At 31.8% G+C, this 21,495-nt stretch overlaps 1 protein-coding gene and 1 long non-coding RNA gene across 2 annotated transcripts; both read left to right on the top strand.

Annotated features, from left to right (window-relative positions):
* The first annotated feature begins 1,790 nt into the window (after nt 1-1,790).
* Nucleotides 1,791-2,964, top strand: LOC134686285 (uncharacterized). The gene is made up of 3 exons (XR_010101587.1): nt 1,791-1,946; nt 2,438-2,530; nt 2,762-2,964. It is a non-coding gene; the product is annotated as an uncharacterized LOC134686285 (long non-coding RNA).
* A 2,410-nt stretch (nt 2,965-5,374) lies between these two features.
* LOC134687476 (organic cation transporter protein-like) lies at nt 5,375-19,999 on the top strand. The gene is made up of 9 exons (XM_063547807.1): nt 5,375-5,862; nt 9,096-9,199; nt 10,351-10,505; nt 12,523-12,691; nt 14,682-14,909; nt 16,026-16,234; nt 17,069-17,177; nt 18,240-18,452; nt 18,963-19,999. The coding sequence occupies exons 1-9, from the start codon at nt 5,473-5,475 to the stop codon at nt 19,042-19,044; spliced, it is 1,659 nt and encodes a 552-aa protein (XP_063403877.1). The 5' UTR covers nt 5,375-5,472; the 3' UTR covers nt 19,045-19,999.
* The last annotated feature ends 1,496 nt before the right edge of the window (nt 20,000-21,495 follow it).

The following is a 21,495-nucleotide window of genomic DNA, read 5'->3' as shown; positions in this document are numbered from 1 at the left end:
CTCCGAAAGAAAATTAAAAGGGTGAAAATACGCTTTTTCTTTCGGACAAAGATGTTGCTTTGTTGTTACATGTGCGAATCCTTGATTCATCATAACATCATTGTTGTCATACATGTAGCTTACATTATGATATTGTACACATATCAACAATATGCCATGATACATTGTATCAATCATATTACTTTATAAATGCTAATTATTATAAATGTTTAAACAAATAATTACATTAGATGTATGTTTCATTATAATACTTTATTTTGATTGGCTAATTGCACATCCATTATTATTCCGTAAGCAATTGCATCACTCAATAAAACTTTTCATTCATGATAACACGTGGTCCCACAATAAAGTGCACAGGTAAATAAAATACAAAAATTGTAAAATTCGTGTTTTCATGATCAGATGCTAAAAAATGTAATTATAAGTATTGAATGCTTCTTTTTGTAACTTTATAGGGTTGTAAAAGCGTTGACCGTGCGCACATTTTAAGTATGAAGCGCTTCCGCGCTTCATACAAAATGTACTTCGGTCAACGCTTTTACACCCCAATAAATTTACAAAAAGAAGCATTCAATTCTTAAATGAATATACAACCCTACAACTATATTTTTGATACAGTTTATTTAATTTTTAACTAGTGAATTCCAATCTTTGTCGATTTCGTGATTTGTTCATCAAAATACTAATACATTCTAGACTAAAATACACCGAATTGCTAATACATAATTTCGAGTTGATACATCGTAAATGGTTTCTTTTATTTGTTATTGTTGGTATGCACATTTTAGTATGTTATAAGTCAAATTTGAGAATTTATGTCGTCATATCGGTGAACATCAATTTGACAGCTAGTGCCCCCTATTTAACGTATTGTTTAGGCCCTTCAATATAAAAATTCCACACCGTCTAGTTAACTCTCCGATGTAAATCTTATAGTAACGTTAACAAAAGCATTTATAGTAACACAAGCATATGTATAGTAAAAAAGCATTTTCAGTGGTGGATTCAGAGGGGGGCGTAGAGGGCGTACGCCCCCCCTTTGCTCGGACTTTTTTTTTTTTTTTTTTTTTTGTAAAAATGATTAATCAGACTAGACTTCGTGAACTTTCCCATTTTCCGATTATTTAATTTTTATACGATAATTCTTTACTTATAAAGATATATTTCGCTAGTATTTACTGATTGTCAAAGTCATGTGATTTGCTATGGTGGAGTTGACCAGTGCGTTGAAAAAACGGCACTCGGTCATTTTGAAATTCAAATTACACACTGTAAATCTACCTGACGCCTGACGCGTCCGGACGCGTTCAAAATTTGTACACCGATTGTTCAATATTTTAACGTCATATGTTCATGCTTAGAGACGTGTCCAAAGTTTTAACGTTTGTGTTAAAAATATTAACATGTGTGTTTAGACACAGTGTACACCGGTGTTCAAATTCTGATCTGAAAAAGAGGATAGATGTTTGTCCGGTTTTCTATCCTTTTAATTGGCAAATTTACAAAGAAATTCTTTAAAAATTTGAATGTACATGCAGGATGATGATCTTGTGAATTTTTGACAAATAATTTTGTAATTGTGAAATATTAAACTTCCAAGCTGGCATATATGTATATTTATGAACTTATTTTATTATTATTACTAGTTTTACTTATAAGTGACATAATTATGCATATCAATGAGGCCTGTTATGATAATATTGTAATAAAACTATGTCGATGTTTATCTTATTTCATGATCCGTTCAGTTTATTAACATTACATGTTCAATCGGTGTTCGAATCGCTCGAAATTTTGAACACCTCGCGTTAAAAAAAATATACCGGGGTACCAAATACCGGAAACAGATATCGGCTGGTGATTTAGGCGGTTAAACGAAAAATGGATAGATATAAGGAAGAACACTGGAGAAGGGACTTCTATCTCACATGAACACGAAAGAAGTGAGTAACAAGTTAGGATAATCTTCATAGGTAGTTCGATGTCTTCCTTGTCATTTTCTCATGTCAGATATATATTTTTCAAATATTCATAACTGTTATATCCAAATTTTCAATATTCAACATGAAAGACGAATTAAAGAATGTTGTATTTCACGTAAATAACTGTAAGCTTTGTTCTGGTGATTTTCTAAACTGATGAATAATCAGTCTGTTTAAAAATACAGAATAGATTGACACGTATATTAGCTGAACACTAAGTGTTAAGAACTCTAACATCAAGTGTTCAAAAATGAAACCCAAAGGCATTAAAAAATGAACACCACACATTCAATTGATGAACACTAAGTGTTAAGAACTCTAACATCAAGCGTTCAAAAATGAAACACAAAGGCATTAAAAACTGAACACCACATATTCGATTGATGAACACTAGCGTAAACATATGGAACACCATTTTTGACTTAGAAAATGCATTTTTTTTTTATTTGCAGGAATCGTTTGAATTAGAAACCGGTAGCCAATAAGCCCACGAAGGTCATTTCTGCATGCTATAAAGTGTTGGAAAAAAGAAAGATGTCATAAAGGTATGACAATATATGAATATTAATAGCTTATGTAGGGTATCATTTCTATATCTGTATACCTTAGGTCAAGAAATCGACTTATGTAATTTATAATGTCAAAACTTGCAATTCGCTGCCACAGAATATCAATTTGTACTCTAGTATATATCGAAATTAAAGCACAACAACTATTGCATAATTTGATGCTTTATGAAAAACTCTCTTCTATTAATTTTAACTTTTATTTTGCAGGATATATAGGCTCATAGACATAACTTGTTGTGGAGAATTTTGATATTGGAAGTTGATGATAACACATAAAATTCCACCCAGTTGATAGCTTTAAGTGAAGATGCACTGAAAAGTTGAGCGTACATTGTGTGTGATCGTACAAGAACTGTTGGAATTTGCAAACTTTTAAACTTTCATTGTGACAAATATCTATATCATAAACTATCTACATTGACATGTTTTTTGGTTAGGATACACATGATGTAGCTACTATATCTTGACATGTAGAAGAAACTAATTATTTGTGATATATTTAAGTCGGTTTAAAAACATTATTTATGTGATTTCATTGACTGTTACTTGTGATATCATAAGGTATTCTTGTGCACTTTTCTTACATATATATATGCTCATTTGATTATATAAAGAATTACTTGTTAAAATATGTTTTATTGTTGTATTTTGCCTGATTCAATATAGTTTTTATAACAGTTTAATTAAGTTTACTAATTATAGAAAATTTTGTACGCTTAACAATAGAACATGTTCCACATTTGAACACCATCAATTTGAACACCTATGTCAACTGTTCTGAATGTTAACGTCTGGTGTTCTGAATCTTAACATTTTGGGTTTTGAACATGTTCGGTGTGTTCAAAAAGTGTTACATGGCTGTTGAACGCGTCAACGTATTCAGATTTTGAACATTCGGACACGTTAAATCGTTGAACACTAATGTTAAGGTCTTTAACATCAAGTGTTCAAAAATGAAACACAAAGGCATTAACAACTGAACACCACACATTCAATTGATGAACACTAGTGTAAACATTTGGAACACCATTACACGTTCAAAAAGTGTTACAAAAAATCGTTCAACCAGTTTTCTATTTATTAACACTTAGATTTACAGTGCAGTAATACACATTGCTTAGGCTGAGAATGTCATGACATTCAGGAAACCTTCAAAGCGACACAGGATTGAGCAAGAAAGTATTGACTTCTATGTCATTATTCCACCAAACAGAAAGTAATAGTAAATACTCTATAGACTATTACACTCTCATGAAAAAAAAGACCACAATATTATTTACCTACGAAAACATGTTTAACCCCAAATGCCCCAGCCTATTTTATAAGTGACAACGTTGAATAATGATCCTCAGTCAGTATAAGCTCCAGAATTTAAGTCTCATTTACGAACCATTTGGTTTGAGGAGGCAGTCTGAAATATTTGACAGAAAAAAAATTGACTCTGGTTCTTGCCTTAAACAAAAATTCTGGCCGTATCTGTTCTGAAAACAATAGTCTTGTCCACGTTTTTGCTATTAAAAACAAAAATTTCCAAAAAAAATATTTAACATGAAATGAACATAATGAATACAAACGGGCGTATGTTTTGTGACCGGGGTTTGCATGTCTGACTGGAATGTCTGTTTCGCCGGTCTTATACATATTGAATACTTTTTTCAAGACAAGATTGTTACCTGCCTGCTTGGTGTGACCTTTATGTCTCTATTTGTCGACCGTCATTCACAACTTCGTTGTCATTTCAGACACTTTCGTAGTCTTTGATGGATTTGGAACCCCTCACTTCGGTTCCATAAGTTATGTTGAGTGAAACATATCAATCACATATTTTGATAATAGCTGCTTGTTTGTCTTTTTTAACTCGTGTCGGTCGTATTGTACATTTCATCGAATTTCCATGTCTATTTTTTACTGACAAGTATACATCAAATTTATTAGTACATAGCTTTGGATCAATACTATTATTTTATGATAGACAATTAGTAAGGAGAATACAGCATAAACTTTGAAATGTCCAACCCTTACACTTTACAGCAACTATAAAATATACATGCCCCAAGCCAGGAACCGTTTAAATAGTGCATATTACACTTATTTTATGTTTTTTAGCCCAAAAAAGCTCCCAAAATTTTTTCGCATCGCTCCGCTCGCCGAAAATTAAAATCTTCGCCCCCCCTTTCCAAAATCCTGGATCCGCCCCTGATTTTATATTCTTATTTTTGGTCAGGTTTGAGGGGAAGTACATATTCATGACCAATGATTTATGAGTTAAGTGATGTATTAGGATATGACATGGACTCAACACCTTATTTTAACATGAGTAACGCGATGGGTGTTACTAAAGGAACATGAACTATTAAACCTTTTAGAGGACATGAGTTCATCGTCTGATTCTATTTGAGTTTTGGTGCTCAATCTTTAGCTTTTGTGTAGTGTTTTATTGTCTTTTGTTTGTGTAGGGTTTTGTCTTTTTTCCTCTTAGTTTACTCATTGTACTTTTTTAGATGGTCTGCATATCATATTGTATCCATCTTCCCTCCAACACGAGCGCCAGCAGTAGTATTGACTATTCTAACACGACTCTTGACAATCATCATACCACAGTCTTCTTATATTTATATGTATGTCACTAAATGTTTTTAGTCACTACGTTCAATGAAATTCCAAACACTAATGCATGAAAGAGCGCGAAAAGATTTAACATAAATTATATGATATCCTATCAAAGTTAACTGTTATTTTTAGAACTTTGAAATAAATAAGTTAATGGTTGGACCTTTAATATTTAAGTTATAGTCGATTACTGTAAAATCTCCCACTCATTTAAATCAACAATCAAAAGAAGATTTAACGGACACGTGTGATTAACTGGAAACCGTATTTGCAGAACAAAAACGACGCATCTGCAATCAGCATTCGACATGCATTTTGATGAACTACTAAATATTGTTGGTGAATTTGGACGCTTTCAGAAAATTCGTCTTTTCTTGATATGTCTCTTTGGTGCTGTTTGTGCTTTTCATGCAATGAATATGGTATTTGTTGGTGCTAAACCGGAATTTAAGTGTTCAGTGTCAAATTTAAATTTATCAGATTCTGTGTACGGAAATATAACGGAGAAAGAAATTCACACTTTTATCTTAGAGCAAGGGAGCTGTGAAATTTACAGTTCAGATGATACTATTAAACTTTTGAGTTCTGGTAATTATACTCTGGAACAAATTAGATCAAACAATATATCTATATCTACAGAAAAATGTGATAACTGGATTTACTCTCGAGAGGTGTATGGACCAACTATAGTAACACAGGTTTGTAAATATTGTGGTATTTGTCATTGCAATTGTATATGCACAACATGTCTATTAGGACCCAAATACAAATGAAATAAGCTGCCTTTTTATTTTTTGTTTTTATTTGTGCTTAAAAAGCAAAATACCTCAATTAAGCAGAAATAGTAAAATAGCTGCTTTAAAAAAAAAAATATTTTCTGAATAACTGGTGAGATAATGCTTTGTCACTTTTAATACAATTAAAATATCAATGATAAAAATACACGCTCGTGTTTCTAATGTCAATACATGCAAACAAATGCCGTATCTAAGGTCATTAATGAGAGCAATCATTTCAAAAGACAAGCCTTTTCTAACAATAAGTGACATTGATTTTTGTTAAAGGCTAATAACGAGAACAAACACTCCGAAAAGGCAAGCTTGCATTGTAAGTGATTGAGGGTCATTGGAAAGTAGAGAATTTAAAATAGCACAGTTATTTAATAACCACCGGTTTAAAAACATAGTTCTAGCGTAAAAAAGCAAAATTTATTTAAATATCTCTTAAATATTTCAAACATTAACTTGTTCTGCTGTTCTTGAGTTTAAAGATCGAATGTGTAATTCCTTTTTTAAACACCATAGATCATGACCATAACGGTCAAAGAACACAAGAAGGTGTTAAGTTAACTTTCAGTAATTCAAAAAGCGAATCATTATTTATTTTCACAATTTCATTTTTATGACCAATAATGATTGAAAAAAATATTTTATAACGAAAGACATAACAGTGACGCTCGTCATATAATACTCTAAAACATATAAATAAACTACAATTAAGAAAAAAAACATACAAGACTAAAAGACTAACAACGGCCACATACTCCTGACTTGGACAGGTGCAAATATGCGGCTAACATATTAAGCATGTTTTGTGAGATTTCCACCTACCCCATATACCTCTAGGATATTTAGAATAAAACAAAAATACTGAACTCCGAGTAAAATTCAATCGTAAAGTCCCTAATCAAATGGCAAAATCAAATGAAAAAATACATTAAACGAATGGACAACAGGTAAGGCATTTTCAAAGGTAGAAAATGGTGGATTGAACCTGGTTTTCTAGCGCTTAGCGTCTCCCTTCTATGACGCATTGGGTTACAACCTCAAAACAAACAAACATTTTACAAAACAGCACAAAGACAACTATCAAATTAAAAAAACCCACATGCATTGCTTCTGACACCAGAAACATCACAAAGAAAGAAACTTTGTCGTTACATGTTTTAAATTCTTTTAAAAAAAATGGGAATGGCGATATACAGATTTAAAAAAAAGTCAAAAGTTCTGTTAGAATTAATATCAGAACTAAAAAGAGATTCAAAATTGTGCAGAAGTTCTTTATAATGTTTATGAATCCACATATGGTTAATACCATTACACGAGTAAAATAATTTTGTCGTTTGTCGTTCAAAATATTTTAAAATTTATAATAGAACAATTATTATATTAACATAATGACATACAATTGAACAGTTATAACATAAAGACAGTAGAGTCACGTTATAAGAACCACTAAACGTCCCATATACAAAACATACCAGCAAAAATGAAAGATAATACAAACACATTGACGGGATGTATAAGTACCGAGCCACGTCAAATGGATATCACAGAAAACAATCCAAACAGTAAAAGTAATTTTAATAATAGAACAAAGACAAATGAAAGAACAAAATAACACGTTGTTAAGATGATAAACAACGTCAGTATATAAAACTCATGTTAAAAAGAAATACGAGTCAGATATACGTGTAAAAGATAACAGAAGACACTAAGCAAATTCAAGCCAACACAAGTCAAAATATTTCATCTATTCAACATGTTTAAATACAGAAAAAAGCTTAAGGTGGTACCTAACACTTTTACTTAAATTAATTTGGCTCGTTTAATTTTGATAAAATTTTGACAAAGTATTTACTTTGACCCTTTAACAAAAATATAAAAATTTCAAAAATTTTGAACCAACGCTTTTGTCAGAATAATTACACTGGTTATATAGCAGTTTGACAAACACCAATTTTGATCTTTCAGAAGCTTATTATTCCCTTTACAACACAACGTAATTAAACGTTTAGCTGATTTTACAGAGTTATCTCCCTGTAGTGTTAGGTACCACCTTAAGAATTCATTTGATCTTTAAAGGAAAGTAAAAAAGATTATGTTTATGATCATAACATAATCAAACTCGCACAGTTATATACTCGATTCCCCCCGGACTATGAGCTACTTAAAATAATTCTAAAACATAATAAATGTTATATCGAAATTTTAAAAATGTCTTGTAAATGTTATTTTAACATTTTTCTATACACAAATTTTGGTTTGTCACTGTTTTAACAAATAATAAATAGTAATCAAAAGTACACTAAGTTCCAAATAAAAAAATGCATTTTGATGTCATCTTTTTTCTGCCTTTAGTTTTGCATTCCACCATTGACTAATCAAAATGATGGAAAAAGTTGCTGCGGAATATTTTTGTTTCCTATACGTCTGGTAAAGAGATACTAAATATGTAACCTTTATAAATTTTGTGTATTTAAGAACTTAGTTGATACTGTTGAACATGTTGAACCTATATATATAGTTAAGGACACTGTTTAAATACTTTGCAAACCAATTTAAGCTCGTACTGACCGACAAAGCAACCACCAATGCGATTGTGGTATTACGTAAATCTTAAACGGAGGATTTTAAAAACCGTGTAATAAACATTAAGTCATTTTGGTCTCTTGTGGACAGTTGTCTCATTTGCAATCATACCACATCTTCTTTTTCTTTTTTTTCTTTTTTTTTTATCACATCTCAACTTAAGGGCTTGTATAAACATTTGAATGCCCTATTAGGTTTTGCTGCCCTGCAACACTCACAACAAGACACCCCCTTTGTCCTGGTTGGGACCCCCCTCCCCTTTTCAAATGGCTGAATCCGCCCCTGGTTCCTTTCTGGTTAAACATGTTTGTGATGTTTTAAAGCTTTGTAAAGGTAAACGAATTGTTTTCCCCATTTATTGACTGACATTGTTTCGTATTTCTAAATCGAAAGCTTTAAAAAAAAAAAAAAACATATAGGTGGTAGAAAAACGTCATAGATTACACGATGGCGTGGACTGTGGCGACTGACGAGTATTAAAGTTGATGTGCAACCCTATACTATTAAACAAAAATATAAATTAAAACAAAATGATAATGTATTTAATATTTCCTTTGCAGTTTGATCTTATTTGTGATAATGATTGGTTACGAAGTACATCAAAGACACTCTACTTTTTTGGGCGTCTACTGGGAGCTGTCATATTTGGTCAGCTTTCTGACATGTGAGTAAGACGTATTTCAAAAAGGATATAACGGATAAAACATCTAATAAGAATAACTTTACTTTCATTCAAAATAAATTTTGAAACTGTATTTAGGTTTAATTCTACGGATTAAGTAAGATTATTATCTTACAGAAAGCCCATATTTTTATGTGTGATTATAGATAAAGCCTATAAAACTTCAACCAATTTCTTTTAATCGTTAAAGTTTTTTAAAACATTAATTCTTGTGTCATTTTTTATCTGAAAAGCAATTTTAAATTAGGGCATACCATTGTCAAAAGTAATGCATTTTCTTGGCCTTTTTTAAGGAAATTTGTATGATTGACATGCAGGTCTGATATCAAAATCTAATGTTTGGGTATGTCTTATACTGACACTGCAAACAAACAGCGGAGTACATAAAATATATTTAGATCTACAAGACAACACTTAAAATCAAAAAGCACCTTGTACTGTCATCATTTTCAAATTTCATAAAATTATCCGGAGATTTTTATATTCATTTAGTTCAAATAAGTTTTTTAAAGCACATTTAGTACGAACAGCTGACCTGTACTAGTATATCATCCAAAAACTTGGTATTTAGAGATAAGAAGATGCGGTTTGAGTGCAATGAAACAACTCTCCATCCAAGTCACAATTTTAAAAGTAAACCAATATAAGTCAAAGCATGGTTTTCAACACAGAGCCTTGGTTCATACCAAACTGCAAGATATAAAGTCCCCACCAAAATGACTATAGTGTAAAGCTAATCAAACGTGAAATCCAATCTGTATAAGAAACGAGAAACACTTATGAACCACATCAACAAAGTGCAGGTGCAAACAAATGCATCGGGTTTAAATGTTATAATAGTTACCAACCTTCACCCTTACATGAAAAAATAGTGCAACATCACAACATATGAACCCTAGAAAATTTCCATTATTTCACCAATCTTATATGAATACGAATACGAGTAATTTATAATTATATTATAAAGAAAAAGCAATCTACCACAAACATAGAACTTAAATGGATAGAAGGAATGAAGGTGAAACAATAGATCTATTTTTCTAGATAGCGAAAATATAATATGGGTTGCGAAATTGAATAATAAACTTTCTGAAAAATAGCTTCAACTTTACTGTTTTATTTGTTCTCTACAGATTCGGCAGAAAGCCTATGTTGTTCGTTAATTTGTTCCTGTTGTTGGTTGCTGGATGTGTTGCATCAGCATCGCCAAGCTTCTTCGTATTTATACCATTCTATATCCTACAAGGTGCTTCTCAGACAGGACTGTTCTTGGTAGCCTATACAATGGGTAAATATAACTAGATATTTGATTTTGATTAGCTATATGAACCAAATTTAAGGACACAAAGAACAAAGAAGAACATATTGTTCTTTTTTCCCTATACAGATTTGTAGAACAATCTGAAAATCACCAACGTATTCATGACTTTGACCGGTTATTGTCGAGAAAGCTGAATATGCTTCTGGTTAAGTGCGTTACTTATTCTAAAATATATAACACATCACTATTAATCCAATATGCCTCAAATGGCAAGTTTGACCTGTGGGACTGTTCGATATTTTTCTTAATTCGTATTTTCTCTTTTATACATACATTTTTTTTGGAGCAGGACATTTTTTTTAATCTGTAACATAAAAGAACACGTGCACAACAATACGGACAGTTGCACGTTAAAGTTTAATACATATGAACCAAATTGACCGCTCATTGGTGTTTTACATATATATTATGAAAGTTTACCTGTAATGTTAACCAAAGTCAAGAGATTTAGCCCTAAAATAAGCAACTTAATACTATTAGTAGATTATAAATGGAAACTATATTCGTCTCATGTTTAGTTTTAAGTCTTCGAGGTACTCTTCAATCATAATTATTTAAAATTGTTGTTATATGTAGTGACCGAAATTATATTTCTGTCCTGCAGTTCCTATCGAAAGAGTAATTACAAAACTATAAAGATGTGATATGCTTGCTAATGAAACTCATCACATCTTTACCAAATGACACAGAAAACAAAAAGAAGTCATTATATGGCCTTCAACGATGAGTAAAATCCATACTGCGTAGTCAGCTATAAATGGCCCCGAAATGGCCAATATCAAACGATTCAGGAACATGCAAAACGTGACGGGGTTATAACAGTTTGTTGGTGCCAAAACGACCCCTAAACTAGTTTGTAGGCGCCAAACCCTCCTCTTACCTTGGACAGTGGTTTAGCGGGGAAACAGAACAAATTATTCTAATAAAAAACCACAAAAAACGACAACCACTAAATTACTGGCTCCTGATTCGGGACAGGCATATATAGAATGTGGCGGGGTTAAACTAGTTTGCTGTCGCAAACCCTCTTCCTAAACTGGGACAGTGGTGTAACAGTACAACATAAGTAAAAAACTATAAAAACAAATTTACTCATCAGATAGATACAAATAAAAATGCATCTGTTAAACAATAAAACAGAGTGGACGTGACAAGGTACGTATACATCCACACAACAAAAAATACTATGTACAATCTGAGAGTTCTCGAATTTACTGTCAGCTATTTCAAGGCCAATAACAACTTATAAAAAATATATGCATCTCACACTTAATGATGAGTATTCATCCAAATTAACATCCAATTAATTAAAGTTAAGACGTCATATGGAGTTTACTTCCATTTTCCCTCTTGAAATGTTGTCGTATTTCTTTGACAAAAACATGTTAAACTTTGTATTTCCGTGCTTTCAAAAATAGCTATACTATACTCGCTAAGCTTTAAAATAGTATAGACCTTTAACAGTTAATTTCAAAGATACACTATCAATATCATTTTAAAGAACAAATTTTGGACAACTGATGACGATCTTTCTTGGAAGTCTTGAAAATTAAAAAGTCGAAGATTAAACTAGATGTGTTTGAAACGAGGAAATCTCACTCAGAGAAATTCTGATAGAAAAGCGAACAGATAGAATTGGCCCAGATATAGCGCTTAAATTAACAATATCGGTAGTGAACATATGTTATGCATTGGATTTTAACCTGCATCTTCTGGAGAAAAAACAATAAGTTATAGTATGGTTTAATTCATTTTAAAAGTATAATTTTGTGCAAAAGTGCAAATTTTCCTTTGAAATAAAGTTTTTCTACAGGTTTTGTCACAGTTTGTCGTTTTGTATCCTTGCATTATGTTGAAGCACCTGTGTATCACTTAAATTCGATGACGTATACTAATTGTCCTATACTCACTATTTAGTCCAAAAAGTTTATATATAAATCCAGTAAGTACATGCATATGTATAAATATGATGTATATGTTTTAGGTACAGAATTAGTTGGGCCATCATATCGTTTACATGCAGGGTTTTTGGTGCAGTCTGCCTACAGTGTTGGTTTCATGACATTATCAATTATTGCCTATCTCATACGAGATTGGAGATATATCGAACTTGCCATAACATTGCCTGTTATTTTGTTTCTTCCATATTATTGGTAGGTAGTTTGAATTGTTACGAAATATATATCATAAAAGTAACAACGTAGTCTTGAATCTCCTATTATTAAAATGGAGCTCTCAAGTGTCCGGGTTTGTTTTGTTCTCGCTTTCTACTCTTTTAGTTTGCATACTTATATTACATTTAGCATGTATGATTATGGTTAGAATGCAAAACAAACAGTAAGTTGGATTCAAAAAAAAAAAAAAAATCTCATAATGACGCAATCATCAAGTGTATCAGCCTGTCACAAACGCATATGCACAATTTGCATTGCTTAGAGCTTTTTATGGAATTTACTTCAAAATATAATTATATATAAACAATTTAGAAACAACAGTAGTATGCTTAAAAATAACATTTGAGAATGGACTAATAGCATCTGTTTAATGCATTATAGTAACTTAACTATTCAACATTGATAAAACAACATATTAGATAACAATTCTCTCTTGACAAACTAACAAAATTGTTTTTATTTAGAAACAGATATGGCAAATCCGAAAAGTTGCCGATCAAGTTCCTAAATCTAGAAAAGCGCTATAGTATCTTTTTAAATGTTACATCACATTTATGAATAATTAATAATAACTTTGTTTTTATATTGATTTGCAAATATGGATTTAAAAATGACTATTTCACCGCCACATGCTTTATCCACGATGGAGCATTTATTATTTTTAAAATGTTGAAGCTAGAGCCTTACATTACCATCAAGATTGCCTATATCTTGTTTGGAAAAAAATATGAAAATGAGCTAACGCCTTAACCACAACACAAGATCAAGTCATTATATATAACGCTTAACATTTTAGAGGAATTGAACCATCAAAAGTTTAGTATAAAGCAACTGAAGCCACAATTTAACCCACTCCAAATGTTAACAAAAAATAAGTCAAATGTAACTCGAGATGTCCCAGTGGAGGACACGAGAGAAGGGTCATATAGATAATAGTTAAAATTGCTTTGTTCTCTCAAAATTTGATTTTTACCTTTAAAGGCACAATTTATGCCGGTACTTATGTAGGGGAAAATGAAATAAGCTGTACGACTTCTTGGTTTAAAAATAATTAGCTTTGTTTTGGTCGGTGATCATTCAAACATTTTCTGTAATCGGCAATTCAAATTGGGTAATATATCTTCAATCAGTGGAGTAATACGACACTGTTAAAATTTTTAACCAAAATACATTTATTGTTAGCTTAATCAGATCCGTTGTTGAACTTTCAATTGCATTGTAAGCACTGCTTTGACATGATCTGTAAGATAATCGGATAGCGTTTAATTGTACCTGTGACCTTTCAATTGTTCAGAAGACATTAATTTTGGTCTGTCAAATATTCCTTTTTAATTTTTTGATCTGTGTCTTCCATATTTGTATAAGGGCGTCAAACTATAAAATACCATCAATGCAAAACTTTCTAAATAGTCTCATTTTAAAATTTTGCCATTGAAAGAAAGGCGAAAAACCCAAATCTACATTCAAACTTAATGTTTAAAAAAAATATATTTGAACATGTTGGAACGTCTAAAAAGACATTTGTTTTCAAGATATCATTTACCAGGACAGAGTGGTTAATTCGAGTAAATTATTTATCAGGCTTTGACTCATAATCTTGACTACCATGATCTGGGTGTAAAACGGTAATTTCCGGTCAATGCCGTCATTTGAAACATGTTATGTGTCACAATGTCACAAAGACATAGAAACTTAAATTTTAAACTAAATGTCATTATGTTAATAAAGTTGTAATCTGTAGACCCCCTTACTACACGGTATAAGTTCTGTTCATCGTTGAAGGCTTTACTAGTGCATGTTTGGATATCACATCTATACCACAAATATATGTACAAAAAAAAATTGAGAGAGTTGAAGATTACTATTATTTCGACCATTTCACGGGTCAAATATATGTCTCTTACAGTACACTTGAGTTGTGCATCATAACGAGCTGAAAATGTTGGTAATTTTTGTTTTTGTTTTATAGGCTTTTACCAGAATCAATCAGATGGTTGTTATCAAAGAATCAAAAAGAAAAAGCTCAAGAAATTATAAGAAAAGTTGCAAAAATTAACAAAGTTGAGATAAAAGAGGAGATGTTGGAGGAAATGACATCAGAACAAAATAACACGATACAGACTGATAAGAAACATACAATATTAGATTTGTGTCGACCTAAGATGTTGTTGCTGTCTTTAAACGTATGGTTTAATTGGTAAGATGTCTCTCTCTAAACGTATGGTTAAATTGGTAATATTTCTTTCTCTAAACGTATGGTTTAATTGGTAAATGTCATTCTTTAAACGTTAGGTTTAATTGGTCAGACGTCTCTCTTTAAACGTATGGTTTAATTAGTAAGATTTCTTTTTTTAAGCTGCTGCCCCTTACTACAAAAGTTACTATTGAGGCTGACATTTGTAGACTTATAAAGATTTTATTTCCTTCTATAAATGACAAAACATTCAGTTAATTCAAAACTATTGAAAAGTGTTTTTTTTTATATTCTATTTTCTTATCTAATTATGGCGTATGTTAAGATAAATCAAACCCGTTCGAGGGAGCCCCAGATATAAAAAAAAACCAAAAAAAACCGGACTTATGACAATATCGACTCGTGTAAATTAACTATTAATATTTTGAAATGTTTTATTTTGTAGATACTTCCGTACATTTTAATTGTTTTAAGACCCTCAGGCCTGTTTAGACATCTTAATGTATTGTATGTGTCACTGATCTGTTTTGTCATTGAAGTACATACCGCATCTCCTTAATACATTGAAGTACATACCGCATTTCCTTAATACATTGAAGTACATACCGCATTTCCTTAATACATTGAAGTACATACCGCATCTCCTTGATACATTGAAGCACATACCGCATCTCCTTACATGTAATACTTTACTGTTTATCCCGTATCTCCCTAGTACATGGAAGTACATACCGCATCCCTTAATGCATTGAAGTACATACCGCATTCAATGAATTGAAGTATACATCTCGCAACTTCTTAATGCATTGCGAGTAAATACCGCATCTCCTTAATGTATGCGCCTTATTGGCCTTAAAATCTCTGCTTAATATCAAATATCATACAAATTCAATAATTAAACGCATGTTAACTGAAAAATATGTGTTTTTTTCGAAATGAAGTGTTAGCGCTAAGTGAAAATGTATGAGCTATTTGCCACTGAATGTTAAGATTAAACAATCAATCGATCATTTAACATCTCCCCCCTCCCCGTTCAAACCTACGTACGCGATAGCTCATTACTGAATGTATGTGTTCTTTGTACGATCATTTATTTATTATTTTATGTGTTCTTTGCAGGCTCATTAACGCAATGGTGTATTATGGGTTGACACTGGGAACGGACAATCTAGGTGGTGATCCGTACATTAACTTTTGTATCGCTGGTGCTGTAGAAATACCTTCATATATTCTTTGTATGTTACTTCTAAACCGACTAGGCAGAAAGAAACCTTTGTTTGTATCAATGGTCATAGGGGGAGGAGCTTGTATAGCATCGGGTTTTGTAGGTGAGTTAAACTGCAACTTGTTTGAATTGATTAATTGTTAATTTATGAAAGATATGTGCTGAGTGTGCCTTTTATTAGCTTTTACATAAAATACTGTAACATGTGACCCCGGTGATTTACATGATCAAATGTTCTGCATTAGGACAGCAACTCATTTCCCAAACAATTCTTACGGGTAAAATCATGATCAAGATTTCAGTATACATGTTATCTATACACGCATTTATTGTCTTTATTTTCGTAACAATTTTTGTCAAGAAAAAGAAGCCTCTGGTGCGTAAATATACTGTGGGGTTGATTTTTTTCTTAGCTTACATCTATCAAAATTGTCAAGTTAGTTAAAATCCTCAATAAAAAAGCCAGAACCATGTATCTAATTCGGCTACATTTGATCAGATACAAAACATAGTCATTATTAGAAATGGCCGCCGTTACGAAAACAGTCTTTCATAAATCTCATAAACATGTTTAACACCGCCGCATTTTTGCGCCTGTCCCAAGTCAGGAGCCTCTGGTCTTTGTTAGTCTTGTATTATTTTTGAGTTTAGTCTCTTGTGCACAATTTGGAGTTTAGTATTGCGTTCATTATCACTGAACTAGTATATATATTTTTTTAGGGGCCAGCTGAGGGACACCTCTGGGTGCGGGAATTTCTCGCTGCATTGAAGACCTGTTGGTGACCTTCTGCTGTTGTTTTTTCTATGGTCGGGTTGTTGTCATTTTGACACATTCCCCATTTCCATTCTCACTTTTATTTATTTAATTTGATTCTCATATATTATTAAATGTCTTATTCCCTTGTATTCATCAATGTTACAATTTATTTTGTTTCAGATTCAGTAACCCCGAAAATAATACTGGCTATGGTAGGAAAGTTTTGTATTACAGCATCATACGCCATAATATATCTGATGGCAGCGGAAGTATTCCCTACAGTTGTCAGGTATGAATTGTTCAAATTATTATAAGAAAAATGTCGTACCATAACATAATATATATATTATATTTCCTATTTTGTAAATTTGAAATTTGTTAATATATCATGTAAAGATATATTTTGAAATTTTCAATTTGCAAAATAGGAAATATAATATATATATGACATACCATGTGAAAAAATGAAACACACAAAGAGAAACTTGTACGGACAGATTGCCATTAAGTATTCTTTAAAATTGAGAATGGAAATGGTGAATGTGTCAAAGAGACAACAACCCATGCCCAACCATAGAACAGACAACAGCAGAAGGTCACCAATAGGTCTTCAATGCAGCGAGAAACTCCCGATATTATCAAAATTGAAAAACCTTCCAGACAGTCAGCATGAAAAACAGCAATATAAGAACTTTTCATATGATGCGTTATCACCTAATAGTTCGACATGCACTAAAGAAAAAATATCCGAATTCAACCCCAAGCTCTATTTAAGCACCAGAGGCTCTTTTCAAAAAAATCCTTACGACAATAATATTGCATCTGATAGATTTGTGTTTTAGGTTGCTGTCTTGATAATGTTTTACCTCACATTATTATCGTTGCGTCCATTTTTACGCTGTACATTTGAAGTAGAGGATGTACAAAGAGGAAAGCCATTTATAATTATTTGATTTATTTGGAGCCAGACCTGCGTAGACACAACATTTGCATAAACTGATTTTACATAATCTTAAATCACTTCCATTTAATGCATGCCGAACTATTAGGTGATAATGCATCATATGAACGATTCTTTTATTGCGTTTTTTCATGCTGACTGTCTGGAAGGTTTTCAATTATAAACATATACACGCATAATATTTACTATCGATTGATTTTTTCATGCCGAAAAGCTAATGTTTTCAATTTGGTCCCTTCTATCGATTGCTGCGATACAAAACAATGATATATCATATCGTTGAAATACATTTGAAGGATTCAAGCTATGTACTTACTTGTTATGAAATGGAGAATGTCATATTTATTTGATGTCGTAATCGCTATTTTAGGATTTCTTTTTTTCTTGTAGAAATATTGGTATGGGCGTGTCATCAATGTGTGCACGAATAGGTGGCATGTTATCTCCCCAAATATTAGAACTCAGCTTTATTTGGGGACCACTGCCTTTAGTTCTTTTTGGTGGATTATCGATTTTAGCTGGAGGTTTGGCGTTGTTTTTACCAGAAACAGCCGGTAAACCTCTACCTCAAACTATAGAAGATGCAACAGATGGAAACAGAAAGTACGAGAAACGTGTTTTATATAGTTATAATTACATTAGATGAATGTTACATTATAATACGTTATTCTGATTGGCTAACTGCACATCACGTGTTAAAAATTTGAAAATTGGTGTTTTCATGGTCCTAGCTAAAAAAAAATGTAATTATAAGTATTGAATGCTTCTTTTTGTAACTTCATTGGGTTGTAAAAGCTTAAGGGTTGACCGAAGTACATTTGTATGAAAAAAGTTATGAAACTCTATGTTAGTCACCATATGCATTTTCTGATATTATTTTTCGTACCACAAAACACTCAAACGATAAAAATAGAGTTTCAAAGGAGGAGTTGATGTGAGATATCAAGGTTAAGATGAAAAAAAAAACCAAAATAACAACAGTATTGGTATTAATATGAAATTAGACAGATAAAAATTATTACTGCCACTCTTGAAAAAAAAATACTTAATATAATTTTATGAATAATATCTTGTTACAACCAATGTTAAAATCTGTGTATTTTTATTTAATAGGAAGTATCGCAAAAAGGGCACGGAGATGGATATTTTTCTTAAACATGAAGGGGACCCGAAATATGCTAACGGAAAAATCTGATTTCGAATGAAGTCAAACTTTCCTCAGAAGCTGTTTCAATGTGTTCAGTTGCCAACCGTGCTAGACCGTCATGTGAAGCCAATGTCGTTAAACACCCTCTAGAAGTAGAAGCAATTAAAACCTCAAAATGGCACTTCATATATTAGTTCTATTGTATCATATGTATTGCATATATTATGCAATTTGCGTTCTCATTTAATTTATTGGTAGCCAATGATAAATTTTTTTTTCAAGAAGTCGTGTTTATTACTAACCATATCTACACATATAATTATGCAAACCAGAATATATGTCATATATTATATATATGATAGCGACAATAAGTGAAATTATGAATTAAGCTTTAATCCTAGGCAATCAGCTAACGCCTAGGCATTAAGTTATTGGCTGAAATTTTTCTGAAATCTGATAATGATTATTCATCTTTTTGCCGAATACAATTTTAGGCATAAGTACACACTGGAAGTTATCATAATAGATATAGGAAGATGTGGCGTGAGTGCCAATGAGATAACTCTCCATCCAAATAACAATTTAAAAAAGTAAACCATTATAGGTCAATTGTACGGCCTGAACACGGAGCCTTGGCTCACACCTAGCAACAAGCTATAAAGGGCCCAAAATTTACTAGTGTAAAACCATTCAAACGGGAAAACCAACGGTCTAATCTATATATACAAAACGAGAAACACGTATAAATTACATAAACAAACGACAACTACTGTACATCAGATTCCTGACTTAGGACAAATGCAAACATTTGCAGCGGGATTAAACGTTTTAATGGTACCAAACCTTCTCCCTTTTTCCAAAACAATAGCATAACATCACAACAAAGAAAGGCTCAACTCCATCAAAAAAAGTAAATTAATAATGCATATTTTGTTGTTTAATATTCTTGATATAAAGTCGTTTCTTAATTATATTTCTTATATTACATGTATAAATATACATTCATTTGACAGATCTTCAAATTTAGCAAGTTTATTAAGTAATTTTGGCAGTTAAAAAAACAGATTTAACTCATACATTTAATAACTCATGTATTTGTGGAATTACAAAATATTAAAAAGATTTAAAAAAGTGATTGTATCAAAATTGAAAAACGGGGGAGATTCTATAGAATAATTATAACATTTATTGGAAAATTTGTATACTAATCTAGTCGAGCTGGTTTGGACTGGTCAAAAGAAGACAAAAATTAAGAATATTCCCATCCTTCGCTGTCGCTGGTGTTTTTCGAAAGGTAAACAACCAAAGAAAGATAACTCTGTTTTATTTTGAATGATGGCAGTTCAGTGACATATATTTATTTTAATGTCGCTGGTTAAATCGATAAACGTCCTTATCATCCACCTTTCACTAACATGTGCATAAAAGAGCGACCATAGTGTTCTGTTTACTTAACATTGAAAACCAAAGGGAAAATTCACAACAGAAAAACTTTAAAAAAAAAAAAAAAATCTTAACCCATCGAGATTACTTAATTTGACCACAGGTATTTGGGGAATGGACCCCCCTTTTTTTTGGACCTCACTAAAATAAAATTTTGGCGTTTTTTTTATTCATTTACAATTTTCTACAATGTATAAACATATATCAAGTCTCAACAATCCATTGCTAGTCGATTACAATATTTTTTTTACTATCCATACGAGCCCCAAGTGAAAAAAGAAGAAGGTAATTACCTTCGATGAATGACCTACTTTCACTTTGGAGGATCAGGTCAGGAAATCGATAAAAAAAATCATATAAAAACTCACTTACTTTTCATATAAATTACATCCCTAGATTCCTGAGACATTTTTCTTTAAATAGGTCACATGGTGATCTGCGGAGGGTTTGTGTCTTGTTTTCTGAGTTTGTTCTACAATTGTCGTCCGTTTGAACCTCGGACGACAATATGAAAAGTAAGTGAGTTTTTATATGATTTTTTTATCGATTTCCTGACCTGATCCTCCAAAGTGAAAGTAGGTCATTCATCGAAGGTAATTACCTTCTTCTTTTTTCACTTGGGGCTCGTATGGATAGTAAAAAAAATATTGTAATCGACTAGCAATGGATTGTTGAGACTTGATATATGTTTATACATTGTAGAAAATTGTAAATGAATAAAAAAACGCCAAAATTTTATTTTAGTGAGGTCCAAAAAAAGGGGGGTCCATTCCCCAAATACCTGTGAATTTGACGAGTCCCAAGGTTTTCGTTAAGGAACTCCTGATTCAAAATAATTTCTTGTTAAACTTACATTTCAAATACCTTGTTAAGTACAAGTATAGTCTTATGTAACTGTATCAGATCTCTTTAACAGTGGACAAAGTATAAAGTAAACAAATGCGATCAACACGATGAGAAAAAAAATATGAATGATATAGTATCGTATTTATGAATCATAGAACCAACAAACAGTATAAATTTCGAAGAATAAAGGGCACACGTCAGGTAGAAACC

This window comes from Mytilus trossulus, chromosome 10, assembly GCF_036588685.1.
Source record: "Mytilus trossulus isolate FHL-02 chromosome 10, PNRI_Mtr1.1.1.hap1, whole genome shotgun sequence".
NCBI classification, from domain to species: Eukaryota; Metazoa; Mollusca; class Bivalvia; order Mytilida; family Mytilidae; genus Mytilus; species Mytilus trossulus.
The sequence above is the reverse complement of the archived record's forward strand: the minus strand, read 5'-3'. Positions and strand labels throughout refer to the sequence as shown.

Coding starts and splice junctions, on each gene's coding strand:
- LOC134687476 (XM_063547807.1), top strand. CDS start 5,473: ATGCATTTTGATGAACTACTAAATATTGTTGGTGAATTTGGACGCTTT. Junction 14,910..16,025: donor TTAAACGTATGGTTTAATTG/GTAAGATGTCTC, acceptor TGTTCTTTGCAG/GCTCATTAACGCAATGGTGT. Junction 17,178..18,239: donor GTATTCCCTACAGTTGTCAG/GTATGAATTGTT, acceptor TTTTTCTTGTAG/AAATATTGGTATGGGCGTGT.